The sequence below is a fragment of the Cibotium barometz genome, chromosome 45, assembly GCF_041138505.1.
Source record: "Cibotium barometz isolate CiBa-2024 chromosome 45, ASM4113850v1, whole genome shotgun sequence".
Lineage (NCBI taxonomy): Eukaryota > Viridiplantae > Streptophyta > Polypodiopsida > Cyatheales > Cibotiaceae > Cibotium > Cibotium barometz.
This window is the reverse complement of record NC_141090.1, coordinates 21,635,810-21,653,447: the sequence shown is the minus strand read 5'-3', so window position 1 is coordinate 21,653,447 and position 17,638 is coordinate 21,635,810. Positions and strand designations below refer to the sequence as shown.

At 47.8% G+C, this 17,638-nt stretch overlaps 1 protein-coding gene across 2 annotated transcripts in view; it reads left to right on the top strand.

Moving 5' to 3' along the window:
- Positions 1-17,638, top strand: part of LOC147612518 (importin beta-like SAD2) — a 109,376-nt gene that overhangs the window by 29,197 nt on the left and 62,541 nt on the right. For both annotated transcript variants that reach the window (XM_086783152.1, XM_086783153.1), the window contains exon 4: positions 12,899-13,057. In XM_086783152.1, coding sequence (XP_086639278.1) covers positions 12,899-13,057 — 159 coding nt within the window. The remainder of the gene's footprint in view (positions 1-12,898; positions 13,058-17,638) is intronic.

The window sequence follows — 17,638 nt, the reverse complement described above, 5'->3', positions numbered from 1 at the left end:
ATCTACACAATGATCTGGCATCCGGTACCATACCAGTAACCAGATACACAGAATCACTGACATCATTCCAGAGGGAGACTCACAGCGCGGACTGGCAGTCGCAAGGAAGCCGCATCTAATAGAGCAGGCCTAGGAGTAGCTTCCTTGTCTCCTCCGTAAGAAATAAAACAAGTAGCTCTAGATGCTTCTGCAGTGGTGGTGACTCCTTTGGCCGGAAGATAGGCTTTAGCAACTTCAACTCCTTCGGCTTCAGTGGCTCGATCCTTGATGAAATCTGCAAACATTTGAGCGTTTCTTTGGTCCTGTTCTCTCTTGGTTCTCCAAGAAAGAAATTCTTCGTCTTTGAGAGGTCGTCTGAACTATTGAAAGTCATGGTACTCTTCTGATGTCATGGCCGCGGTTTCATGATAAATAGATTGATGGTCTTAGGTCCCATTTTGAAGTTCTGTATTGGCCTCGTAGTTTTTCCCTTCATTAGGCCCTTGGTCTCCCTCTGTTTTTGACATGGCTCTGTCGCCCAAGAACGTTTCTTCAAGAGAAATCCTGCTTTGATACCACTGTAAGCCCAGCGGGGAGTGTAGTGATAGACTCAACCACGTATCCAAAAGATAATGATAGAAAGAGAGAGAGAGGGGAGAGAGAAGGAAATAGGGACAATGTCCAATGAATCCAAGTCCAAGTCCAAGTCCAAGTCCAAGTCCAAATCCAAGTCCAAATACAAGCCCAAGAATCACTCACTCATCCCATGAGTAATCTCCACAACTCCCATAGCCTTGTCGATGAAGAAAACCATGGAAAAGCTCTTTCTGGCAAGGAAACTGATGTAAAACCTGTTTTAATGGTTTTCAGGCGATAAAAACCTCCAAAACTTTTTAGGGCTAATTTTGTCCATTTTGCTATTGGCTGATAGGTTTTGCTGGCCAACCAAAAGTATAAAACTTGTATGATACTTCATGTTTTAAAAACGTTTGGCAACTATGTCATTCATACATTTCATGTTGTATTGATTTGCTATGATCTCTTGCACATTTGGTCCTTTTGTCCTTTTGGCCTCACATGGTATCAGAGCTATCGTGAGCAAAGGGATTGAAGACGTTGAGAGCACATAGCATGGATCGACTACCCGCGATTTCAGAGGACCGGCCTCACGAGAAGTTGATTCTCCTTACTTAGATCGAGACCACACGGAGGATGAGGCTTCTTACCCATTGGAGAGCCCCGTTCGAGGTCTTACATTGGGAGTCGACCAGCCTGTCGACACCTACTCACCTTCTACACCTTTGGCATCACGACATTCCTCTTCGAGCTTATCAGACTTTGCTTCCAGAAGGAGATACATGCCTACAGCCAGTGTGCCAGTATTGGACCCCATTATCCAGCCTTATCTGGAGAGCTCTACTGCGCAGTCTAGCCGACAGCCTAGACTTCGGTTTGGGTCATTTTATCAGGGATCACAGGTACCAACATGGTCATTCGGAGATCGATTGTCATCAACTTGGCCGGAGACCCTTTCAGGTTCGTACGTACCATTGAGTGCTTATGTGTCTAACACTACTTGGGTGTCCACCACTGCCACAATGCCACAGAAGTTCAGCATATGGTATCAACTACTACCCATGATCCCTGGAGAGATGTGAACTTGAATAGAGGAGGGTCTAGGAGCAGCATACGCTCTCAGACTAGTGGTATACAAGGAGGTAACACTGTTTTCTCTTCTGGTTCACCTTCTATTTCTGCACCTAGTGTGTTTTGGAACATTGCACTACCTCAAGCACAAACCCTCCCACCCAACCCATGTTTCTTCGTGCTGGTGTTGCCTTGGAGCCATTACCAACTGCACCTCCACACGGACGTGCGTATGGGTTTTACCCAACATAGGGATCTCTCGGCACTATGCCCAGTGGCATTGTGTCGCCACCTAGCGTTCTGGGGTATCAGGTAGTTTACCAATCCATCACAAACACTACACCCGTACCAGCTCATGTGCCTATCCAAGGATTTGTGCCTCAGCCAGGTATTCCACCTGCGCCGAGTGATGAGCCTTATATCCCATCTTATGGAGTACCCTCGCGAGGTCCTTCACGTGTGCCGGGTATTAGCGGTTATTCTGGAGTGACACCTAACCCTCTACCCTCCGGATATGGGTACCAGTCATCTTGGACCCCACCATCTCCTTCCCTCCATGCTTCTATGTCTAGAAATGTTTTTACAGACAAGACTTGTTTCAATGGGTCTAATTACACCACTTGGGCTAACCTTATGGAAGGGGTTTTCACTTCCTAAGGTTCTTGGAACCTGGTGAAGGGACTTGAACCGAAACCGCACCCCGTACTAGCACCTCCTGAAGTCATCAGCTATTGGGAAGCTAGGAATGCCACTGCCATAGTGGAGCTCATGCAGGGCCTTCTGCTGGAGCTTCATTTGTAGCTCCAACAGTTCCCCTATGTCTTTGACAGATGGGCACACCCTGCAGAGAGAGATGCAGCACGTGATCGCACGTGTCGCATTGATCTCGTGCATCAAATCCAAAAATCCACTATTAAAGAGGGGGATGATCTGAAAGTCAAGGTCGTTGAGTACCGGCGCCTTAACGCGGAGCACGCCACCATTGGCTTCACCAAGTCTCAGGAAGACCAGGTCATCCATCACATTATTGAACAAGTTGCCACCTAGTTTCTTTACTTTTAAGTTTTGTCACATAGACCATTAGTTTAGAACCTCTGCCTAACTTGTATGAGTGTGAGTGCCAACTTCTGGGCTTCGCTCAGTTGCATGACCAGTTTCACCCCAAGAAGAAGTCATCTTCCTCCTCTACCCAAGAGGGGGCCCTTGTTTCCAATACCACCTCTACCCACAAAGGCCAGCAAGGGAAGGGGAATAGCAACCCAGGGCAAGGCAAAACACAAGGCAACAACACTAATCCCAAAACCACTGCCTTGACACCCACTCTCTACTGGCAACATATTCCTAAAAAGAATAGATATTGCACTCATTGCAAGATGTTTGTACATGTTGATGATGAGTGTGGCATCAAAGCCAGGGCAAACAGAGGTACCAATCCCAACACCAAGAACTCAAATCGCCAAAACAACCAAGGTGGCAGCAATGTCCCAAATTGGTGGTCGAGAGGAGGTAATACTCCAGCACCTTCTCCACAAGGGAACCAGCAACAAGACACTGGTCCAAATTGGCCTAGGCCTTCTCAGTGGCGAATCATTGGTTAGGTTGCTCAAGGTCCACCTCCCCCAGCCAGCCTAGAAGGAATGTCTGATTGGTCATCTTACACCTCATCCCGGCCCCTTGGCCAATGTCACTCAGGCCACATTTGAGTTTGACTCTGGCCACTCTTGTGAAAGGAAGATGAAACATCGGGCGGCTAGACGAGGCTGTCAGCGTATGGAAGCTTCCGCCTTTGTTCAGATCTATCAGTTACCTAATGATCCATCTGTGCCAAACATCGAAGCCCACCCAACTCTTCCTTCTGGCCATCCGGTCACTTGGATAGTCGACAATGGAGCTACACACCATATGGCACGCAATGCCGACATTTTCATCTCTCAGTGTCTTGCTAAGGGTGAAGTTCAATGTGGCAACAATACATTGGTGTCCATCAATTGTGTTGGAACTTGGCACTGACACTACCACAGGCCCCAACCAGGCAACCTTGGACAATGTCTATCTTGTTCCTAACTTGGGCCTCAACTTACTTTTTTGTATCCCAACTGACCCAACTCGATGGTGGAGTTTACTTCAACAAGCTAGTTGTTGAGGTGATTGATGAGAGTACTGGTCTCGTTGTTGCCCGAGGTCAAGCATAGAAGGATGGCTTATACCGGATGTCTACTTTTCTATATGAGCCATCTTTCGAGGGTTTTGAGTTTCACCGGGCTCGTGCCTATGTGACTAGAGCTCCTTCGGACACGGATGGCACTATCGCTATGGGCACCTTCCCTATGACACGCTCTATGAGTTGTCTAGGGACCAGCTGGTTGAAGGCATACCCTGCCTCAATCTGACTAAGGATGTCTGCCAACCATGGCAAATGGGTAAGCAACATCGTACATCGTTCCCACAACATGCTACTCATCGTGCTCAGGGTATCCTCAAGTTGATTCACTTCGACTTGAGTGGGCAATGTCCAACCCCCTCCTTGAATGTGTCACTCTACTACATGCTGATTGTAGATGACTATTTGAAGTACATGTGGGTGTATTTCTTGAAGCATAAATCAGATGCTTTCCAATACTTTACCGCGTGGGTTCGGTTAGTCACTAACCAAATGGGCATCTCGATTGGGATTGCTCGCAGTGACAATGGTGGTGAGTTTATCTCCCATCAGTTCGCCGAGTTCTTGCAAGAGCAAGGCATTCAACGCCAGCTCACCTCCACCAACTCTCCCTTCCAAAATGGAGTGGTTGAGCGCAAGAACCGTACCGTTATGGATATGGCACACTCCATGCGCTTTGCAGTAGAGCTGCCTGAACGCCTTTGGTCGAAATCAGTCAACATTGTGGTGTGCCTTCTAAAGTGTTGCCCTACAGTTGCTGTCCCTCACAAGACTCCATTCCAGGTATTTTATGGCGAGAAACCGACTGTTTCCCATCTTTGTGTCTTGGGTGTTGTGCTTACACACACTCCGAATGACATGAGAGGCAAGCTTGAGCCAAGGGGCGAGTTACTCATTTTTGTGGACTACTCTTCTGAATCAAAGGCCTACAAAGTTTTTGATCCAAGATCGAACAAGGTCTTTGTTCGTCGAGACATTGTCTTTGATGAGTTGGACTTGCTTCGCCTTCTACTGTCCATACCACCCGATCAAGAATCTCCGACTGTGCCAAATGAACCCAATCAGTCGACTCTTACTCTGCCACTTGAGCAGCCTTCCTCCTCCCGACAGTCACCTAGGCACCCTTTATCCCGCTGGTACCAACAGACCATGCGGGATTCAGGCATGCTTCCTAACGATACCTCCTTGGATGGTCCTCATTGGTTCACCCAGCTCAATCCTCATGCCTCATTTGCCTTTGTGTTTTCCGCAGGCTATGTGGCGCATGATGAGCCAACATCGTGGAAAGAGGCAATCAAGTAGCTCACTAGGAAACTCATATGGCTCACTAACTCTAGACTTGACATTTCCTATTACACATCCATATTAAGTCAATATTTCAATGCTCCGAAGGAGCCACACTGGAGTTCAATGATGAGGGTTGTTTGCTATGTAGCGGGTACCTATATGTTCGGACCTCACTTCAGTCGTGGGTTCACCCTATGTGGTTACGCGGACTCCAATTGGGGCGGTGATATCGATTTGTACTCACTTGCATCTGGCCCTTTATCTTCGTCTAGCAAGAGGCAGGACACCGTTGTAGGTTTTGTAGCTGAGGCCGAATATTGGGCCCTCTATGACACCACCACTGAGGCTATGTCTCATCATCAGCGTCTTGAGGAGATGGTGTTCCCGTGGACAGTGCTACTACCATCTACGTCGACAGTCAGAGTGCGATTGCCCTCGCCGACGATTCTATTTATTCTAACCATGCATGTTGGTGTTCATTTTCACTTTACCAGGGAACAGGTTGAGCTTGGCACCATCAGGCTCTAGTACATTCCTACGGCGGACAACCATGCCAACATTCTTACCCAGTCTGTCAATCGGCCTATCCTTGAGCGTCTTCGCAAGCGGATTAGCATCCGTCCTCCACCATTACCCTCAGCATCTTGAGAGGGGACCATACTCATTAGTTATCTATCATTGTTGTAAAGGGCGCATGAGTAAGTGAAAACCCCGTGAGGGCACTGCTCATGTGAAAACCCACTGCATAGCATTTACCATCTTGCATACCCTTTGCATTGCATTTTGTTTTTTGTGTTTGGGACGCATGTGTGAATGAAAACCCATATAGGGATTCATGGATGTGAAAACCCCTTGCATTGTGGCATTGATCCATTACAGCCCAAATTCAAAAGACTCTAGAAAAGACGAAGAGACGAATGAATGATCTACACCTGCAACGTGCCAAATACTTCATCATGTTCCTCTTCACCCACTTTTCTTTTTTCATCTTCGCTCATGGTCCCCTTTTTGGCGTGAGAGGGGCTGTGTGACAAAAGAGGCCCAAAATAGGTCCCAAAAAGGCCCTCAACAAGGGCCCAAGATGGCCCTCATTAAAGGCCTTTTACCAAGTCGGCTTGGCTGGCTGATAGGGCCAGCCGACCTGGTATTAGTGGGGGGACAGCACTATATAAAGCGTGGTGCCCTTCCTCTCCAGCATACACACCGTCCGGTAACGTTGTGAACATTCATCACTCGACATCTGAAGCCGCCCTGCACATAGTAGCCGCCTTCATCAACACAATCATCTTGATCATCAATCGGCACTATACCACCTGCGCAACAGTACTCTGGTAGCTGCCCAGCTTTGCATCCACGCCATCCAAGCCGCCATCCTATCTTGTGCGCAACACCCTGCGTTTACTGCAGTCTTGCGTTTGCAGCCTTCGACCTCTTGTCACATGCATCCCGCACTTGGATGCCACGTAGACATATCTGTATAGAAGGTGCAGGACCTGGGATGGAAAACTAGTCCCATGTGAGCCTAGTTCGGGACGAGTCAGCCAGGGTTCCATTCCAGTCGTCCGAGGTCAGGTGTACATTGTCTTGCATGTGCGTCCAAGGTCAGGTGTGCATTGTCTTGCACATGAAACAGTGCCAGTCCGTGTTGTGAGTCTCCCTTTGGAACGATTTCAGTGGTTCTGTGTTACTGGATGCTAGGTCACTGTGTTGGCAGTTAGGGTTTGCATATAGGAAAGGGGCCAGCCCATAGGGCTACCCCAAGGACAGATATGGGCATGGGGGTGGTGTAGAACCATCCCCATAGGGGGCCAGGAAGGCCTTGGCTGTGTCCACCAGCCATGGGATGGCCATGGAAGGGCTGTAGGACAGCCCTAGGGCTCCTGGACAGGTAGCCCATAGGTTACACAGCCCCTAGGGGGACTGTAGGCCAGGTGTGGGGCAGCCCACACAGGCTGAATCAGAGGCGCATGGTGGCTAGCACTTAGTTATGTGACGCGCAGGAATTATTAGCATTTAATGCTGATTTTCTGGTCATGGAGTATTTTTCAGACAGCCGACTGGCTTCCCTGAAGGGTATAAATACCCATTGCATGGATCAGTTCATTTATCTCATAATTCACCAAGAGCTGAAGCTGATCAAAGGGCCAGGACAACCAAGGATAAGCTAACGCAGAAGGGGTGAAGGATTGAAGGTCGAGGGCAGAGATCTATCTCAGCCAAGAAGGTTCAGGTTTAGTCTTTTATTTCAGTTTTGCATCATTCTAATAAAAGCAAATACACCATTCGTGGTGGGGGCCCTACAGAGGGTATTCAGGACCCAATACTGTGTCCTCTTCTCCCTCTCTCTCTCTCTCTCTCTCTCTCTATTTTTCTGCACATCTACATTCAGTTTTGTGCGTTAATTTCGTCGCGACAAGTGTGCTGTTTTTCTGAGCACAATATTGACCTTCAATCCTTCACCCCTTGTGCGTTAGCTTATCCTTAACCTTCAATCCTTCACCCCTTCTGCTCCTTGGTTTTACCAAGGTTAACCGAGAGGTCCTGCTGAGTACAGAAGTCCTGTAAGGCAACCAACTGTCTCTGAAGCCCCTTGGCTGAATTAGAGAGGAGGATGATGTTATTTGCATAAAGTAGTATGGGGATCAGTATGCCTGCCAGATTGCCATTGTGGGACCAGCCCTGCCTAATCCATCAATGAAGCTCCAAATCTCATCAATGTAGAGGGCAAAAAGAGTGGGTGATAGAGGGCAGCTCTATTTCACCCCAATAGTGGAAATCTCTTGCAATGTACCTCTTAGGGCTCTCACTTGTCCGTGTTTGACGGACTCATAGAGAGCGATGATGCTCCAAACCATGTCAGATGGGACTTCTATCTCTTGTAGACAATGTAGGAGGCGGGCTCGGGGTATAGTATCAAAAGCTTTGCGGAAATCCACAAAGTAGCAGTAAATCCTCTGATGTCGTGCTTTACCCTCCTTGATGATGGCATAGAGGGTGAAGATGTGGTCAAGGGTAGAGTAGCTCCTCCGAAAGCTTGCCTGTCATGGGGCTGTGCATCCCTGTCTCTTTGCAAATGAATTGAGCTCTTCCTCTAGCACCGATCCATAGAGTATGGCCAATGTGTGGCCAATCATGATCGTCTTGTAATTGTTAAGATCAAGCGGACTCTGGCTTTGAGGATGGGGGTGATGGTGCTGGTGGACCAAGAGGGTGGAAATCCTTCACAAAGGGCTCTATTGAACATGTACGCTAGTAGGGGCAGCAGGGTACATCGGCATGCGAGATGTACTCGGCAGTGAATCCCTTATGATCCTGGGCTCACCCATTACATAGTCTACGAATGGCTTTGAGGACCATGCCCTTTGTGAAGAAGGTGGAGGTGGTGGGGCGGGGATCTGGTGGCGGGGGTAGGGGTGGCTGATGGGGGATATGATAGAGGGAGCATGCATAGGAGTGCCATGTGGTCAAGGTGTTGGAGGGGTCATCTGCACCTTGTGGACCTCTCCAGGACCATCTGCATCTTTACTGGACATCTACATATTTTTCTGGATTTTTCTGGCACTGTTCCAGGCATTTACATACCTTTTCTCCAGTCAGCTTGCCTTAAGCTAGCTGACTAGGTCCAGTAGGTGATATATAAGGATGGGGTCTGCCCTCAGTTGTATTATCTCATTTTCTGTTTAGTTTGGGATCTTGGCAGCACCTACGGTGTGCCTCATGCTGCCTACTCCTGTTTTGTAACCACCTTTTGGTCAATATCATTTCCTTCAGTTCGTGTGCATCCTGTATTTGTGAACTTCAGTTTTCTTTCACTGTTTGGCACTTTGTTATGGTATCAGAGCAGGTTCAGGACTGAGGATTTGGTGGACAGCACCTATACCTTTTACTTCTCAGAGGAGGTGGGCTGTGGACTCATCTACAGGGTGCATTTTTCTGAGAGAGCTGTGTTTTCTGCGTGGACAGCCTACAGGCTGCATTTTCACCAGATTACGGCGTTTTCAGCCCGGGCAACCTACTATGGGCTGCGTTTTCTTCTAGAGAGCCTCTTCCATCTTCTTTTTCCCAGCCTTTCTCTCCCTCTTGCTTCTGAACCCTCTCTCTTTCCTGCCTTTTGATATCTGCAGGCTGCGTTTTTTTAAACTTTAGAGGAGGATTTCTCATGGAGAGGATGGCTTCAAACACTTTCACCATTCCCTAGTCGGGGAAAGACTCCAAATTTGTAGCCAGCTGGGCACTGGCCAACAGTCCGCCACTCTCCGGAAGTAGGGTCGTCCGTGGCCAGGTCTTGATGCTCTGCTGCCGGAGAGCCTGCATGTCTCTCTTCCCCCTGGTGAGGATCTGAACGGGGACAAGGGGGGAACCACCAGAGGCGGTCTCCTGGATTGGCGCCGAGGGCAAACTCTAGCAAGGTGGCCCATATGCCTGCAAATGAAACATTGGCTTGGAAGGCCTGAGTACTCCACTTGTTGAAAGATGGGGTTGCCCCAAAGGCATGATATAGATATAACATGAGGCACCAACTCCGGTGAGGCAATACAAATGCAAAGGGATGGAATCACGGCTGACAAGGCAGCAGTGTGGGGGGGGGGATTCCATCACTCTCCCAATGGCTCCACTGATCATTGGGAGAAGAGGAAGGTATTCCTTCTTGAGGCCTGGGAAGCAAACTGTCACTGGGAAGCCCGACACGCTAGCTAGAGGATCGGATGCGGGGTTGAAGCCGTGTTGTCACCGTGCAAAGAAGGCTTGGGTCGTACGCCGTGCAACGGGGCTCAACTGCATGACTTGATGTGATGCCTTTGGCGAGTCGAGCTCAACCTGGTAGAAGCCACGCCCCAGAGGATGAATGTTTGTGATCTTTGCAGGCCCACTGGTAAAGCTTGCCTGCAAAAGATCTCTAAGTTGTCCATGTGGAGGGCGGCTACCGACAATCTTGCATACCAGAGGGGATTTCTCTCTTTGAACAGATTTTGGAGAGGTTTTGTATGAAGGACTTTCGCTCTTTATCTTGCCTTGTGGACCCAAATCAGAAGTTGAGTAAAAACGATGACTCTCCACTCTATCATGATCCTACTCAGTACAGAGAGCTCATCTGCTCTTATTCGTCCACCATTACTAGGCCTGATCTTGCTTACAACGTTAGTGTCCTAAATCACATACTTCACATTGGCAGGATGCTGTTCGTGTTCTCATATATATACACCTTGATACATGGGATTTCATATGGCTCTAGTCTTGATTTGGTTGGGTATTCAGATTCTGACTGGCCAGGTGATCTAGATACGTGGAGGTCTACTATGGGCTATTCTTACCTGGTACCGGACTTATTTCTTCGCAAACGAAGAGGCAGCCTATAGTTGCCGGTTCGTCAATAGAAGCGGAGTATCGTACTTATTTTGAGAAAGTCAAAGAGCTTTTGTGGCTTCATCAGTTGCTTGATCTCATCTTCATGTCCCTCCTCCGCTGCCTACCATTGTCTATACTCCAACAGTCAGAGTGCCATGGCTCTTACTTGGAACCCGGTCTTCCATTCGAAGTCCAAGCACATTGCCGTTCATTATCATATGGTTCGCGACTACTCGGCGCTCGGTACCCTAACACTGGAGTATTGTCCTACTAGGGACAATGTGGCGGACATCTTCACCAAGGGGCTTTCTGGACCAACTTTGGATCACTTACTTTCACGCGCCGGTATCGGTCCTCTTTAGTGGAGCTGAAGAGGAGGTGTTGGAGGGGTCATCTCCACCTTGTGGACCTCTCTAGGACCATCTGCATCTTTATTGGATATCTACATATTTTTCTAGATTTTTTGGGGATTTTTGTGGTAGTGTTCCAGGCATTTACATAACTTTTCTCCAGTCAGCTTGCCTTAAGCTGGCCGACTAGGTTGAGTAGGTGATATATAAGGATGGGCTCTACCCTCAGTTGTATTATCTCATTTTCCGCTTAGTTTGGGATCTTGGCAGCACCTACGGTGTGCCTCGTGCTGCCTACACCAGCTTTGTAATGACCTTTTGGTGAATATCATCTCCTTCAGTTCCTGTGCATCCTGTATTTGTGAACTTCAGTTTTCTTTCACTGTTTGGCACTTTGTTAGGGCAGGTGATAGGTGTGTGTGGGGGGGGGGGGGGGAGGGGGCGTTGTTCTCGGAGTTTACTCCAGACCTCTTTGCAGTTCGGCCCTAAGAAAAGTTGGTATAACTCATCCTCTTTCCAAGCGTAGAACTCCTGTTTCTTGCGTTGGGTGAGCCGTTGAGAAATCGGTTGCGCTTGGCGCTTCGTGATTTGCCCGATCCGTACTTCATGCTTAAGACGGGAGCATGTGGCTTGGCATTCGTCATCATACCAATAGGTCTGGGGCATGGAACCACAAGGTGGCCTGGCAGTAGACCGCCACGTGCAAATGAAAGAAGTGGTGGTGGATGTATGGAGTGTGGTGGAGAGCTGTGGTGTGAGGGTAGGTAGGGGGACATTAGGTTCCACATCGTGGAGTTGGTTGTAGATGTGGTTGGAGCAAACAATGTCAAGCTCGTAATCAAAATGGACCTTGGGTATAATGTGAGATGGGTGGTGGTGGCGGAGGGACGGGTGGTGTGCAGGTAAGAATGAAAGAGAGGTAGGCATGGTCAGCTTCAAAGGGGGAGAGAGAGAGAGAGAGAGTGAGAGTGAAGTGATAAGACTGAGAGAGAGACAATGATTGCATGACTCAATGATCACTTGATTAGATTGATGTATATGCTTCACCAAGTACAATGCTTTTATAGCCTAGAAGGCTCTTCTGGATGACATCATTGCTTATGTCAAACAGGTATAAAATATCTAGATATTATTGAACCACTATAAGAGTGGGTTCACACACTACTAGCACACTTAGCCTTCTAAGAGGCCGTTCTTCACACATAAGACTCCGAAATACCCAATATGGGCGTCCCCTGCCTGTGAAACTGGCACATCATAGCAGATAGTCACACGAAAACAAGTCATGCAAAATCAGTTTCAAGCAAGCAGAGATGCTTGCACATGCATTATGCAATGGATATATCTCCCATTCTTGGAGCGTGGAGAGAGAGAGAGAAAGAAAGAAAGAAAGAAAGAAAGATTTTATTAACATCCTCCAAAAGACCGAACTCGGCCTATGAGACAAATCAGTGTACCTGTGTGGGGTATCCTCTGTCATCCCAACAAAATGAAAAAGTACTGAACTAAAAAGCTGAATCTGGGTGTGCAATAAGTACAATGAGTGGGGGAGGGGATGGAGCGCTACTACTAGGAGAATGCAAAGCTATATGCATGGAGTATACAATCATGATATGCAACCTAGCTAGCTCCATCCTGTACCATACTGGGGGTATAAAATGGTATACATCAATGAAGGGGGTGTCCACAGCTCCCTGAAGAACATGCTTGGGTCTGCTCTGAAGCGGGCCAGTCGCTCCGCACCCTCTCTGTGAAACTGAGCTCTGATCTCTGTCATCTCTCTCTGGGCCTATGAGAGAGAGAGAGAGAGAGAGAGAGAGAGAGAGAGAGAGAGACCCAATGGGCCTATGAGCCCAAAGTGATACAAAAATGTCCATGGCATATCTTATCATGGAACGGAAAATAAAATAAAACAAATCAAAACTATCTCACTTGAGTGATACAAAACTGTCCATGGGGGGGGGAGAAATGAAATGAAATGTTATATTAACGTCTTCAAAAGGCCATAATGAGAGAGAGAGAGAGAGAGAGAGAGAGAGAGAGAGAGAGAGAGAGAGAGAGAGAGAGATTATTTAAGAAGGATTCAACCTTGATGATGATCATTGTTTTGGGTGTCTTATATGTGCAGGGTTCAGCTTGGTGATGGCTTGAAGACCGTCATAAACCATGATTATCCGGAGCAATGGCCATCTTTGCTCCCTAGCATCGATGCAAATCTCAAATCACAAGATCAACAACGAGTTTATGGCGCTTTATATGCATTAAGAATCCTCACGAGGAAATATGAGTAAGGCACATCAATGTCATGGCTAGTTTTGTTTGCTCTTTGATCTACCATGTAGAATCCTCCAAATCACTTTCTTCATTCTTATCTGGATGTACTAAAAGTGAGTATATTTCAAACACTTTCTTTTATAGTCTCTTCCATTGGGCTCTGATGAAGTCATGTTAACTCAACATATTGGTTTATGAAATGGAGGGGCTTTGTCATGATTTTTTTTTTCGGGCCTGCCTTTGTAAAGGGTGGGTCTAAGCGACACGCTCCTGAATTCACTGTTGTTTTTCCGCTAGATCTAGAAGTTTGGGCTCTCAATGGAGAAGATTTATAGTGCGAAGGCCTGTGAAAGAGAAAGAAAGAAAGAAAGCCCGTGTTAACCTCCGTAGAGCAAAGTCTACAGATCGTGTCCTCCCTATCAATACCTTCTGCTCTCTTTCTCTCCACTTGAAGGCGATGAGATGAGACTCGAATCTGCCCAATCACGATCTGCATGGAATGTGACATGTGCCTGTGTAAGTATCCTGGCCTGTGGATGAAGTTTGAACCCATCTGCTGTGACAGCAAGAGGTGGTCTCGGTATTGCAGGTGTAGCTTCGAGGCTTTAACCATGTAGTGTGAGTATGTAGGCTGAGGAGATCAGAAAGGATAACTGTGTTGACATCCTGATGAGTGAGGTGGAGGAAGGGGGAATCTAGACTGCATTGGATTTGTGGTAGGCAGTCTGTGTCACCTGCACATGTACTAAACTAGGGTGCCACGTGGCCATTCTAGCTAGCTAGTACACTTGGACTTATTTTGTGATGGGCGCTGCATTTTGTGAGCCCTTGTCCAGGGACATGTCACCAAGGCACCATCTAGGTCTAGGGCCGAGTCGGTGTCAGAGGAGTTCATTTGCAAGTCCTGCTGCACGAGTTAGATGTAACCCACTTGCAAGCTGTAATGATGTAGAGGTTTCCCAGGCATCTATTAGACTGCTGGTGGTCAGGTGCCTAGAACGATAGTGAGGTCATTTAGGAAAGTCAGTGTCTTATCTGTGTGAACGCCTTTTCCGTCCAAGATGACTCGCAAGGTAAAAGATGATCAGATGTGCTTTAAGGGCCCATCTGTCAAGGCAAAAGACAGCCTTTGCCAGAACATCACTAAAAAGGGGCAAAGGCTGGTCATTAATGGGCGCCTTATTTTAAAGGGAAAAACGTATCAAATATATTATTTGTCCAAATAGCCCAGTCGACGGCCTTCTGAGGACCGGTCGACCAGCACCTAGATCCCTAGAAAAAGGCGGATTGGCTGCCTAGCCATTCATTCAGCACCATCAACAAAGCGTTGAAGTTTCCAGCCATCTGGGCAAGAAGAGGAGCATAAATGCAAGGCAGAAGGGGTGTAGAAGCATATGAGTTTTCAGCCACCAGTGTCGGTGAAGAAAATGCAGGTCATCATCAGAAACCAGGTTGCCTATTTGTGTCATCAAGGAAAGAAGGGGATTCTATGTCGGGAAACCCCTAATTTCAGGCCAGTATCTGTTGGGACAGCAAACAATCTATTTCTTGTACTCTTGTAGCAATTCAAGCTAATACTCTCTTGGGGTTTGGGGGGTGGGGAGGAGGTTTTGGGAAGTGGGTGATTGGGACCCCATCATGTTTTTGTATATGCTTCTTGCTTCTCTCTCTCTCTCTTTCATAATCAGCAAATTGACGCACACCTTAATCACAATATAAAAGGTCCTACCAGGTCTCATGTAATGTAACATGCACCTGCCAATGAGGTGATAGCCCAAGTGGTGAAGGTGTTTGCCTAGGGCCAGGTGGTCCTAGGTTCAAAACCCCACAAGGTGTTTGCCTAGGACCAAGCGGTCCTGGGTTCAAAACTCCACAAGGTGCTTCCTTGGTGGTATTGCCTACGGGCAGATAAAAATGTGCCTACGGGCGGTGAAAAATGGTAACTATGAGAGGATATTGGGCCTAAGGCTAGTTGGGGAAAAAAATAAAGAATACTGTAACATGCACCTTATGCAGAAGCGTTTTAATGATAAGATCCCAATCCATCCTCTCAAGGGCCCCCACCTTATAGGTGTATATGCTTTATTACTTGCAAGAGAATGAAGTACAAAACCTAGCTTAAGCTGCCCTGGACCGAACTGGCCTAAACACACATACCTTTTAAAGATGTCACCTGAAAGCTGTGTGTTACTGATTGAAGACTGCTCGGGCTGAGCCTTTGCTGGTCGCCCCTCTATGGGATGCCTTCTGGACTGCTTTGATGGTGCCTTTTCCTCATGCATGGCTAAGATGATGGCTGCACCCTTCTACTGACCTGTTTCCAACAACCCCCCGCCCCCCCCTCCCCTCTTCTTGCTTGCGTTTGATGCTCTTTACTGTCCACACGGCTGAGAATGCAAATGCACAAGAGGGCTATGTCTAGATGACCTACATGGACCAGCCTTGGTCCTTTATATAGGGTATAGATGGCCTATTGAGGTTGGCCCAGGAGTGCATGGAAAAGGGTGCCTGCCCTTCCTACAATCCTAGCCTCCTAAAAGTGGGCACCTGCCCCAAGCCTCAGTTGGCCAACCATCTAGCGCCCACTTCACACCTGGGTGCCCATGGCCCATGGGCTGTCCACAACAGCATGGCCCCTCTTTTGGGCATTGTAGTCATGCCCGGACATACTTGACCCTAATCTTGACACTGACTTGACACTTAACTTGACCTTTCCAGATATCCGACCATGGGTCTAGTAAGTGTCTGGTCTGGCCTTTACAATCATTACATCTTGCAAGGAGGATTACTAAGACCTGTGTTACGGGCATGACTTGACTTACCCTAATTGACCTGGATGGTGCTTGGCGACAAGTCCCTAGACGAGGGCTCACAGCATGCTCTTGGCCTAATAGAAAAGGTGTCATAAATGTACTGACTATGCAGAATGTCCATGTGGCACCCTAGTACAGTAGGTGCACCTGACATGTAACCATGGTATCATACCTTAGGCTTAGAGCAAAGGCTGTGCTGAAGTTTTCTTTGTAGATGATTTACTTTGCTCTGGGCTAGAACTTGTAGGATCATCGCACAGAGGTCTTTGTGGATGGTTTACTTTGCTTTGGGCCAGAACCTGTGGTAGCATCCCATGAAGGGGGTGCTGAAATTTTTCTCTTGTGGGTGGTTTATCGTGCTTCGGGCAAGAACCTGTAAGAGCAACCCACTTGAAGCATAGTGGATGGTCTTACTTAGACTCATTGAGCCTCCTGCTATGGATACCTCGGTGGAGCAACACACCTTGGAAGATCACTCTACCATAGAGAGAGCACCCCAGATTCCCCAATTTGATATTCCTCAAGCTCATGTTGCACCCCAAGTACTCCTACTATGGCACTTTTGCAATCCATTGCTCAACAAAACCTCTCCCCCCCCCCCTCTCCCCCTCCCCCCCCCCTCCCGTGTCTCCCTTTCCTTCTTGGTAGGCTCTCCTCCGTTGTCTTCAAGCAGTTTTCTCAGTTCTTGCAGCTCTCTCCTATCGGCAAGTGTTAGCTTTTTCTGGTCTTCACCCTCAGGAGGACTCCATGGCAGCCGCTCTGTCAACCCCGACCGAGACCACCGTTACTTGCTTATCATTTTTTGAAGCGGACCTTCAGCTCCTTGCTACGACTGTTGCATCATTAGAGGCATCCACTTTGGTATGCAAGATTGTCGGTAGCTGTCCAGTGCGCGAACAACTCAGAGCACCACTCAAGCCATTTTGCAATAGTCGTTGCATTCTCGTGATGACTCGGAGGAACCCAGGCATTGAGGGCGATGGAAGCTGAAGATGGTTGCCTAGAACATGAACGCGAAGAACATTACCTAGAATATGAACACAAAGAACATGCTAAGAACGCGAAGAACAAGGAGTGCTTGAAGAAGAGTGCCTCCACGCATGTGACGTCACAACGGGGACGAGGATTGTCGTCAACAAGAACTTGTAGCCATCCTTAAACAAGCTTGGCCGTCATCAATATCGTCATCGTAGGCAATGACTCTTCCAGAGAAGCTCCTGTTCAGTAATTATGGTGGTAAGATGGATGCCAATGTTACATTCTTGGTTGCATCAATGTACTGCTTATTTTACAGTTGTACGGATGTCCGATCAAGACTCCATGCATCTTTTTGGAGATGCTAGTTTGTGGTGGCAGAATTGGATTGGTGGCCAGTCGGATGCTTTTTCCGATGAGGTTGCGTATATATGGTCAAATTTGAGGAGGCTTTGAAAGCCCATTTCTTTACCTCCTCAGTATATGGACGGATTGAAGGATGAGTTCCGGGGACTCAGATATGATTCCCAACCCACCCTTACCTTGTCCAAAAGGGTTATCGAGCTAGGTCTTCAATTGCAAAAGATTTATAAGGAACACTTAGGCACTTTCTTATAATGGTTGGACCGACAAATCCAGTGGGATGTCCAATGTCTTTTCCCTAAGGATTTTGCTTCCGTTGTCCGGATGGTTCAGAATATGGAGATGAAGTATAACCATGGCAAGCCTAAGACTACCCAAGGGTCAGTGGCAAAACCTACTCCTAGTGGGGGTAATGAACATAGCACCCAAGTGTCACGTGCACC